At 40.9% G+C, this 10,614-nt stretch overlaps 1 protein-coding gene across 2 annotated transcripts; it reads left to right on the top strand.

Annotated features, from left to right (window-relative positions):
- Positions 1-1,489: 1,489 nt before the first annotated feature.
- LOC125297584 (stress response protein NST1-like) lies at positions 1,490-9,492 on the top strand. 2 transcript variants are annotated; one of them, XM_048248033.1, is made up of 6 exons: positions 1,490-1,578; positions 1,730-1,905; positions 3,036-3,118; positions 3,577-3,707; positions 3,881-3,985; positions 8,362-9,492. In XM_048248033.1, exons 3-6 carry the CDS (start codon positions 3,051-3,053, stop codon positions 8,724-8,726), a joined length of 669 nt encoding a protein of 222 aa, XP_048103990.1. In that variant the 5' UTR covers positions 1,490-1,578; positions 1,730-1,905; positions 3,036-3,050; the 3' UTR covers positions 8,727-9,492. The 2 variants fall into 2 exon arrangements, with proteins under 2 accessions (XP_048103990.1, XP_048103989.1); XM_048248032.1 differs by having other exon boundaries at positions 3,574-3,707.
- The last annotated feature ends 1,122 nt before the right edge of the window (positions 9,493-10,614 follow it).

The following is a 10,614-nucleotide window of genomic DNA, read 5'->3' as shown; positions in this document are numbered from 1 at the left end:
CCATAGTCTTTATTGTCCTATAAGGATATTCTTTTTCACACACATCATTACATTCCATGCAGGTCTAGACAACTAAGCTGACCATATAGGTACATACAGGTTACATTATATATACAGGTTACATTAATACCCAACCATGCTGATCATATACAGTAGGTATACAGGTTACATTACAGGTTACATTAATACCCAACCATGCTGATCATATACAGTAGGTATACAGGTTACATTACAGGTTACATTAATACCCAACTAAGCTGATCATATAGGTATACAGGTTACATTATATATACAGGTTACATTAATATCCAACCATGCTGATCATATACTGTAGGTATACAGGTTACATTATTACAAGGCAAGTAGAACGCTCCATTGACTTGAGTGGGATTTCCCAAAGTTCTAGCGGTCATTATTTTCGAGGAAAGGACCTCTGAAAAAAATAATGACAGCTGTCAATGGCAACGAAGTTTGTGCTTCTAATTCAGGTGTTTCATATCACAAAAATAAGTCCCTACCCCCCAGGGCGGGGACTGGTTCGCCCTGTCGGGACTTATTTTCCCAATAATGACCGGCATTCTATACATTATCCCTTATAATACCCAACTATGCTGACCATTGAGGTACATACAGGTATACTGTTTGCTATAACTTTATTTGTTATGGTATGAAGATGCCATTCTGACTCAGAAATGGTCTGGATTTTAGTTGTGTATTTGTGCACATAACTTTTGGGCCCCTGTGCTTTCATAAACCTGTTTCTTAGGCCTTTTATGTGTGTGTCAATAGCTGTGGTGGATGTTGGTGGCTGTTTGCTGCACTTTATGTCATTGAATGGAGTCATTTGGGCCCCTGTGCTTTCATAAACCTGACTTAGGAGTGCATGTTGGTGGCTGTTTGTTTAAATCATTGAATTGAGTCATTGAGAAGCTCAATGTTGGTCAGACATAATGTAGGTCAAAAGTGTCAGAGCTGCTGGATTATGGCAAAACACACACACACACACACACACACACACACACACACACACACACACACACACACTAGAGCTGCTCAATTATGGCAAAATCACACACAAACACACAAAGTATAGGGCTTCTAGATTATGGCATAACATCATTTAGTCAATATTGGGATCACAATTATTGAACATAATTACCTAATGGTAACATCATCCATTTTCCAAACATAAGAAAGGAGCAGTTATCTAAGCAGAATGTCCAAACTGAAAAACAACAACAACAACAAAAACAGATGTCAACAGTAAAGCTGGGAGACTGTGATGTGGGTCTACACAGATGTGTATTCTCTTTAGAAATGAGTTGGAAAGTTGAAAAAATCCAGACCCATTCTCAAGTCCTCCCCCTGACAGAGGCCATAACTGCAAACAAATATTTCATAACACCACTAGATGGCCTCAGTGACATGATATTGTTATAAACACACACACACACACACACACACACACACACACACACACAAACACACAGTTCAGATTGACAAATGTTTTACAGACAACATCTAGACTAGTTTTACAATCACCTATTCAACCGGAAGATGGACACCAGGGCAAACTGAGTAAGTGACCCACATGTTCTCGTTCGTCTGTAAATAATCTATAATCTGTCAGTAGAAACATTTGGAAAATATCCAACAAAGATACTTAAAAATATGTTTGCATTTACAAAACCAGTTTTCTTACATTAAGTCTGGTCATGTTTGAAAACAGAGGAAGGGAAAGTGAATCTTACGCTGACATGCCCTGACATTCACTCCACTTCTGAGGAAATGAAAGTGATCCTTACCACTGCAACAGTAGACTACAAGGCAGCAGTCCTACAGTATCAGAGCCTCTGACCACTCTGGGAAGTGTGGTGTCCTTTCCTGAACCACTGACCACTCTGGGTAAGGATTCAATTTTAGTCTGTATAAGAAGCAAAAGTAAGAGTTTCTTAATGTGTTGTCTCGTATATTGTTGAGGAAAGTCATTTAAAGTGCTTGTCTCTACAATCAGTAGATTGTCCGCAGGTGCTATGGAGCTCGGCTTTTTATCGAGGGTGTTTTATCGAGGGTAGGGAAAACATAGTACGCCTATGGGTTAGCAAAGACATAGTTTTGGTTAACGGAGATGCAGATAATCCTCCTCATTCATTTGTTTGCGCAACATCCCATGTTCTGCGTTCACTCCAGCTAGAGTGAAATAAATAGGCTATTTGCTATGACATTTACCACTGTCAAAAGTCATGACTTATTCCCATTAAACTTTTAATGTAAGCCTACAACAGCCTAATTTCTTAGGGTTCACATAGACTAAAGGCTATGTGAACCCATGTCTACACTGGGCTGTTACTGCATGATAACTTGCGAACTTGACAGGTGCGATGTCCTGGGATTCGGACGTGCTCAAAAAGGGGGAAAAAACGTCAGGCTATTAGCCTGAATCTAGACGCGCCCCATCAGGCTATATTTTTTGACAGCTTTCAGGGGTCATGAGGAGCAATATGAGAGATAAATTTGGTGATCACCGATCGTTGTTTTGGGAACCCGTAAAGCATAGCATTGCAAAGGAATATATTTGCGTTGCATCTTAGTGTCAATTCAAAGACCTGTCATTTCCATTCATTTGGATTAGATTTGCCCGTTTCTATGCTGTTTTCATGGACACCAAGAATCCATTTCGTTCATCCGTAAATAACGCTATTCACGTTAGGCTATCTCCAGTGGTTCAGTTTAACTTGCGCAGACGCACAGTCACATTGAATGAGTTCTCAGGATTTCAGGATTTGTAACCTTGGGATTCTTGTATTAATCTCTCTCTGTCTCTCTTTCTCTTTCTCTCTCTCTCTCTCCCTCTCTCTCTCTGTCTCTGTCTCCCATTTTATCTTCCTCTGCTGCCTGCATCTTTCTCTGTGTATGTATTGCGCCTAGGCAGTATAGTCAGGCCTCAACTATTTGGCTCTTAGTCATGTTACTTGTTTCTGCTGTTGTCTTGTCCATACATTGTTCAGGATGTGTTATTTTCCTGTTGGCTGTAGGTGCCAAATCCAAAAATGGAGTACAAGAAGAACTGTGACACGCTCTATGAAAAAGACTCACTGAACGATGCCAAGCAAACTGTGTAAGAAAGTGTTCTCTATCATATTATTTTACTATCGGGACATCACTGTTATCCCTTCCATAGTCAACAGAAATATTATCTTTGAGGAAAATGAATAGTATGGTTGAGTTTAGGTTAACCATGTTATAATAGAAAGCAATGTTTTAATGTTACACAAACCATTCAGTGTGTGTACTGTATGTTGAAGTTCTAGAGTATTGGTGAGCATTGAAATAGTCTGTGGCACAAAATTGTTGAGTTTCTGCACAGCAGACAATGTGACTTAAGTTAAGGCACTAAACGAAAAATAAACACGTACACTGTTTGTACAAGATGGAGCTTAGGAAGAGCGTGTGTGTGTGAATGAGAGAAAATTAGACATGTTTCATCACGCAGTGACGCCATGTTTTATGATGTTCTCAGTCTCAGTCTCATGGACATTGTCCTCTCCCTCTTTCACCCCTTCTGTTCCTCAGTAGCCCAAACAACCAGGCGCTCAAGGCTGGAGGCCGATACAGTGACGACTGTTACTCTAACATCCAGAAAGCTGAAAATAATGGAACACAATATGCTCTGGATAATGATGACAAGTCAGACCCAGGTTATAAAGGTTGGTGTGTTTTTTTATTTTCTTTGGGGGTTTTGTTGTGTTCCTCTAAAAAGTATTAATGTTTTGTTTTTTCGTTACTGCCCATTTTGTTGTTGTTGTTGCTGATAGTTTCCACCCGCCAGCTGTATGTTATTTGAGGTCATAATCATTCCCTGTACGTGTTTCTCTCCAAGGTCCCACCCAATGGTGCACGTGGAAAGTGACGGCCGTTGTGTTCATCGCCCTCACTGCGCTGCTGCTGGTCACCGTCTTTATCATAGGAGGGATCTGGCTCAGAGGTCAGTCCCTATTTATTTATTGATTTATTTTTGTTTCTCTGTTTGACTAGCCCAGAGGTCAGTCCCTCTTTCTGTCCTCAGCCAAAGCAACCAGATGAACTGGAATTCGGTTGTGGCTGGTGTGGGGGAAATGTTTTGGGGTGTTATTGTGATGTGTTGCTGTTGCGGTCTCTGGCATTGACATATCTTATAGTCCATTATGAATATAAAGGGAGGTGGGTGGGTCTGGGATGCCTGACATCTCTATTGAGATTTCAACAGAGTTGAACACAATATTCAACACAATACTGACAACACCAGTGAATTGCTCACAAAGGAACCATTGTTGTTGTTATTGTTGAGTACTGTTAAGTTATTATGTCAGGCTCGGACTTAGCCTAGAAATCTAGACGCACCCTAGCGGCGGCAAATTAATTTGCTCAGCCTGTACGTCTAGTATCAAACCATAGGAATTTCTATTGGCTGACGCCGTGGACTTCATCCAATCACAGTGCTCTATTTTGTAAGAGAGTCTTAAGGCGGGCTTAACAGGATAACGACAGTCCTGCGACGGTGAACAACAAGGAAGGTGGCTATGGCGAACGAAGAGCGGTTGTTTAAATCGGCGTTGGCGTCTTTGAAAGTAGAGCAACACAATGCACTTAAGTCATTCCTTTCGAAGAAGGATGTATTTGCCGTTTTGCCGACCGGATACGGATATGGTCGTAGCGCTGGCCTATTGCATGCCTCTCTGCCCGCCCCTTGGATTAAGCAGGTGAATGATTCGATTCCAGACTATACACTTCAATGATATAGGATGGCCCGCCAGGCTAGCTCAGACTGGTAATCTGTACAACCGGGCAAATGCCCGATGGGCCGGTGACCTCCGGGATTTTTTTTTATTTTTAAGTTATTTAGACTAGGCCTATTTGCGGCCCGTCATGTAGGCATAGGCCTAGCCTATAAATGCAGTTGCATCCATTTGGCTTGGGGGGTGACAGGTCAATCATTTTGGCCTCTTCATGACAGATTCAGTGTGTGTTACGATCGCGCCCCCCTGCCCCACTCCTCAAGTGGATTTGTCCAAGCAGCCGCTAGGTTTGTGGGGAAATATAGCCTACGAGTGCATGGTAGCCTAGTAGGTGCCCTCCGCTGGCTGGTGTTCACATCATCACAGTTTAACCGTAAACAGCAACCAGAGGTCTAGTTTTATTCCATACATATATTGTTTTTTATAGACATTAGTTGCACGCGCTACCAAGAGCTTCCATTTACTGCACCATGTAGGCTACTGTAGTGCGGTTCTGTCAACATAAAAAAAAACTATGGGTAGTCTACAATTTTCGCACAACTTAGAGGAAAAGTGTAGCACAGGTTAAAGAAAATCCATTCATTTTTGGAGCTGATCCTACTCAAAAGGAACTTCAAAGTATTTCCCATATAGTAGGCCTAGACTTTTAGCTCACAACGACAGTAAAAGTGAAACTTGGAAAGTGGAAGTCTCTCCACCGAGTGTTACATTAAATGCATAATTTGCGAGTCGATCAGGTAAAAAGTAGGCCATCAACTGGTAGGTTAGTAACGAAGGTAGCCTAATTTTGCAAAATGTGATGACGGCACACAAACTTGGGCAAAAACGTTTAGCAGACTATACACTTGTGGTGATAGCCTATGTTAATGTGAATCGCGGACTATAACCAAAGTAAAGGAGATTTGTACCAAATTAAGGCTGTGGTTGTGTTTCTACAACATGTTGGCACAAACGTAATGTCCATGTTCAGTAGCCTATATTTTTTAGTCAAGCAGTGACGTTTAATGCATGGGGTAACATGACGTGAGACAGACAGAATATGAGACTGTCTTGCCTATCCCTGAATCCTGTCCTTCTCAAATCACTTTAAAATGGTGTGATTAGCAACCAGGATTAAAAAAAAAAATCCCGGAGAGACACCCCCGGACCCCCGTGTTATTGTGATTATAGGCTATAGTTCTAAAATCTAAATGTTTAATGTTTGGGTTCAGTTTATGAAGTGTTGCTACAGCATAATGGGGGGGGGGGGTCATCCGTCCAGTGGTGGGCCGGTCCAGGAGAAAATTGCCAGGGCCGAATTTTGTTCCCAGTCCAACCCTGTATGACGTTAAGGTATGATGCACTGTGACGGTATTACGCAGTGCACTGTGAGGCTATATAGGATGCATAGACATTCATGGAATTTATAATATTTTCAAATATCAGTTTTATGGGGCCTCTAGGAAAGAAACAAATCAACACATACCATAGAGACACCTGTGGGGTATACTACGAAGCACGTTAGACATATCTAGGCTATGTAGACATATCGAGGCTTGACAAAGCCTTGACTCAGGGGCAGGCTTGGAATTTCACCATTTTGGGGGCAAGGCCACTTGGCCTTCAGTTGGGCATATTTGGTGGGGGGCACAAAGGCCACATGTCATGGCACCAAGGCCAAAGTTAACTATACAGTAGGCTATAAAAATGATTGAAATTGTATTTAGCCTATTCAATAGCCTAGACCTGCATCACTGTATGAAACATTACAAAAACATGACATATTAGAACTGTAAATCATCTGATCATCTATTATTTACAGATATCTAGGCTATATTTAACATTTATTTTATATTTGGCCTGTTAATTGAATTTAAGCACAGCTCAGCTTTAAGAAACTCAAATAGCCTAGATGCATGCTTAGCATTTTGTCATCATTAAGGCTACTTTAACAAACTCTTAGTCAGCTGTAGATCCTCTGATTTTAATATTTACCGACATCTAGGCGATATTTGTAACATTTATTTTGTATTTGGCATGTTATGAAATCACGTAGGAAAAAAAAGTTTGCCATGTTTTGAACGAAGGGTTCGTTAAAGGAACCGTATGTAAGAAATGTAATTCAATTAATCATAAAATGGCCCTGATTTGTCACTAGACATTAGGAAATCATGCTAATTTCAAATACTTATATCACTGACAACAGTAGTCCGGCCAGGATATCGTCATTTAAAAAAGTGAAGTTGCAGCCCTCAACTGATGTTGATGTTTACATACTTGTGTTTTAGCCTGATCCGCCACCCTCCACCTATCTAGTAATCAAAGTCAGTAGTGTTTCGGCATCTGGGTTGCCAGCTCTGCTCTAGTTACCACAAAGTGATTGTAGTACCAGTTTTGGCCAAAATCCTACATACAGTTCCTTTAAGTATTCCAAGATGAATGAGGGAGATGGGAGCAGATCCTAGAATTTATGATTCAATTTAATCATAGTATTTATTTTTCTCGCGAACCGTTCACCAAATGGCTAACATCGTTTAAAAGCTGAGAAAAAGCTCTTTCATGTGATGTGATACTTGTGATGCCTGTATGATGAGTAGGCTACTTTGCGAGTACTTCAACTGAGAAGAATGGGAATCTGGACGCACTTACTTTCTTGCCGTGCGCGGTCACTTTTCCACTGCGTAAAATGCTACAATAATTTGCGCTGTGAAAGATTATTTTGTCAGGCCATAGGCTAATAAAATATGCTATTAGTCCGACGCAAACCAGAATATTGAGAGAAGGGGGCACCAAGGCCACAGTGGCCTGTAAACCTCTGATTTTCAAAGGGGCATCTCGGCCAACGCAAGGGGCTACGACGGCCATGGCCGTCGTGAAATTCCTACCCCTGCTCAGGGTTATACGTTAAGCGATACTATGATAGCAGTTATGTGATATATTTGTCAAACTAGGCTTTCAGCTCAGATCTGTGCGCGTTCTCGGTGTTGAGATGATGTTGGCCAACCGTGAAATGTGGAGACGCACAAGACCGCCTATATTAAAAAAACAATTACTTCCGGATTTAAGAGCGATATAGGGTAATCTACACTGCGGTCATTTTTAGTGTCTAGCCTATAACATGAAATAAATCAATTGTCATCAGTTGTTGTATGGTATGCACGTCCATAGTGGGATATTTGCACGCACAGCACTATTAAAGCGCATTCGAGATCCGATGACAGAATCCTACATCTTCGTTTCTATTGATTGGTCAGTGTGTGGTAGATTACACGATTTGAGCTATAACTTAGCACATAACCTCCTCCCGACCAGGTTTGGATGACAGCATAAGATACCATGGTGATATAGCGACACTAAAACAGATCCACTTTCGTGTCACAGCATACCCTGGCTTTGAGCGCAACATACCTCGCTAACCCACTAATCGAGATTCGTAGTATACCCCACTAGATAGAGATAGAGACATTGTTTTATCTCTCTTCCTGTGTGTGTGTGTGTGTGTGTGTGTGTGCACATGTTTTTATTGAAATGGGAAATATGGTGATGCATTGCCAACATTCTTCAACTCCATCAGCAATATTCTCTCCTTCCTTTTCCTTTTCCACAGAGTCTGACGTCCTGGCAGTCTCCCAGAAAACATCCATGGAGCGAAACAAACAGAGACAACAAGAGGAGGAGCTGAAGAGAAAAGAGAGAGAACGAGAGATCAGGGCAGAGGAGGAGAAGAAGAGATTGGAGAGAGAACAAGAGATCCGAGTAGAGGAGGAACAGAAGAAGATGGATTTAGAGAAGGAAATACGTCAGGAGGAGGAGGAGAAAAGAGAGGCGCTAGAGAGGTTGTTGGGAGAGAGGGAGAGGAGGCTGGAGGAGGTGAGGGCTCAGTGTAACAGCGGTCAGATGGTCAGCAGCTGCTCCACTGGACTCTCAGTTCTGCTCTCAGTGCTGCTGGTGAACTACCTGTTGGATTACTGAACTGTCCTCAGTGCCTGCTTGATTTCTGACTGTGATATTCTCTTGATAATTGAAACAGGTCAGTTCCGTACCACATACAGTACCACCTAGGCTTGAGTCTGGGTCGGGTCATTTCCCGATCCCACCCCATCACTCTCTTTCCCACTTGCTTCCAGTGTCTTCACTATCCTATCTGAGAAAAAGGCCAAAAAGCCCCAAAAAATATACTTTAAAAAAGCTTGTTATTGTGTTTTAGATAGATAGATAGATAGAGAGATACTTTATTGATCCCCAAGGGGAAATTCAAGGACAATTTTACGGGCAAACATGTGTGTCAGTTAAATTACTGACTTTTTTTTGTAAATTATCTAAATAGATTAATGGCTTATTTGTACAGATATGTTGATCACTGTGGTTACAGTGAATCTTATTTGTTAGTAAAAGTCATTGCACCCATCGTGTGAACTTGTGATTCAGTTACATGATAATCCCTTTGTTATCCATTTTGTCTACTTTTCCTAACGTTTGTCATGTGGATGTGAATAATGAGAATACATGTGATGATTTTGAACACTAATTTCCATTCCTGAGTGTCTTTACTTTTGATTTCTTCACTCTTCATTTCCATACTTTTCACCTTCTGCCCCCTACTGGTAATCAGCAGTCATGACTGAGCTAAACTCCCTGTAGAGCTGAGAGTGGAGTCATTGTCTTCTGGCACCATATCTATCAGATGATCTGTATCAGATTTAAATAATGAATAAAAATGAAAGTTAAAAAAATGAAATTGAAGTCTAATCAAGTCAAATTTATTCATATAGCACAGTTCATACACAGAGGTCATTAAATGTGCTTTATATAAACAAAAGCAAACAGGAATAGCTAATACAAGCATTGTGCAATAGTCAAAGAATAGCTAAAATAGTAAAGAATAAAAAAGAAAAAAAACACACAAGGAAAAGCATAAAATGGCAATGGTTTAGAAGTGTTTTAAAAGTAATAATTAAAATACATTAAAAACACATAGTATGATTACTCAGTAATACTAGTCAAGCACCCAGTGAACAGCAGCACTCTATGGTGATTCTTAAAAACTAATAAATAATAAAATGATCATTGACAGGGTTTGACAAAACAAAACAAACAAATAAATTGTTTACAGCTACAAACCTAGAGTTGAATGTGGTGATAGTTGGATGATAGCCAGTTCAAACGTTATCTGTAGTTTACAAAACAAGATATAACTAGAAATGCAATTCCGAGGAATTACACGAGGGGATACAGTCTGCTGGTTAGGGTGTTGGTGGGGCTGTTGAGCTTGCTGCTAGCTGGTTGGTAGGGTAATTGTGATACCTGCAAAGGTGCTTTTGGAGTAACCAAATTTGAAACTTGTGTGACATTGCATTCTTGAGATATCACACTCAAGGTGTTTTTGACCTTGACATTTGACCTTCAACCTCCAACATCAACTCACTTCATCTTTGAGTCCATACAAACACTCGTACCAAATTTGAAGCATGTACGTCAAGCCGTTCTGGAGATATAATGCTGAATGCATGAGAGATGGCTGGGACTTTTATGTTGACACACAGGAAACACTTTAACAGGATGTGTAGTTCAGGTAGAGCTAGATTGTATGCTTAGAAGCTGAGACAGTTGAATTCCTCACAGGTGACACCTGTGCCAGTGTTCTGATTAGCCTGGGAACTGCTCTGAGAACTACTTAATGAGCGCAGCTGGCTCTATTATGACATCACAGCCCCCATTCAAGTCTGTGGGGGAAATACACTTTTAGGCTACGTTTATACGGTGTCGATGAAAAGACAAGACGCAGAAGTGGCGTCTCGTCTTCATTTTTTTATTCGCGTTTAGACAAGCATTCTCAGGGGGAAATCTTTGTTTATATGAA

This window comes from Alosa alosa, chromosome 7 (genome assembly GCF_017589495.1).
Source record: "Alosa alosa isolate M-15738 ecotype Scorff River chromosome 7, AALO_Geno_1.1, whole genome shotgun sequence".
Classification (NCBI taxonomy): domain Eukaryota; kingdom Metazoa; phylum Chordata; class Actinopteri; order Clupeiformes; family Clupeidae; genus Alosa; species Alosa alosa.
Note: the sequence above shows the minus strand (reverse complement) of the source record. Positions and strands in the feature narration are given on the sequence as shown.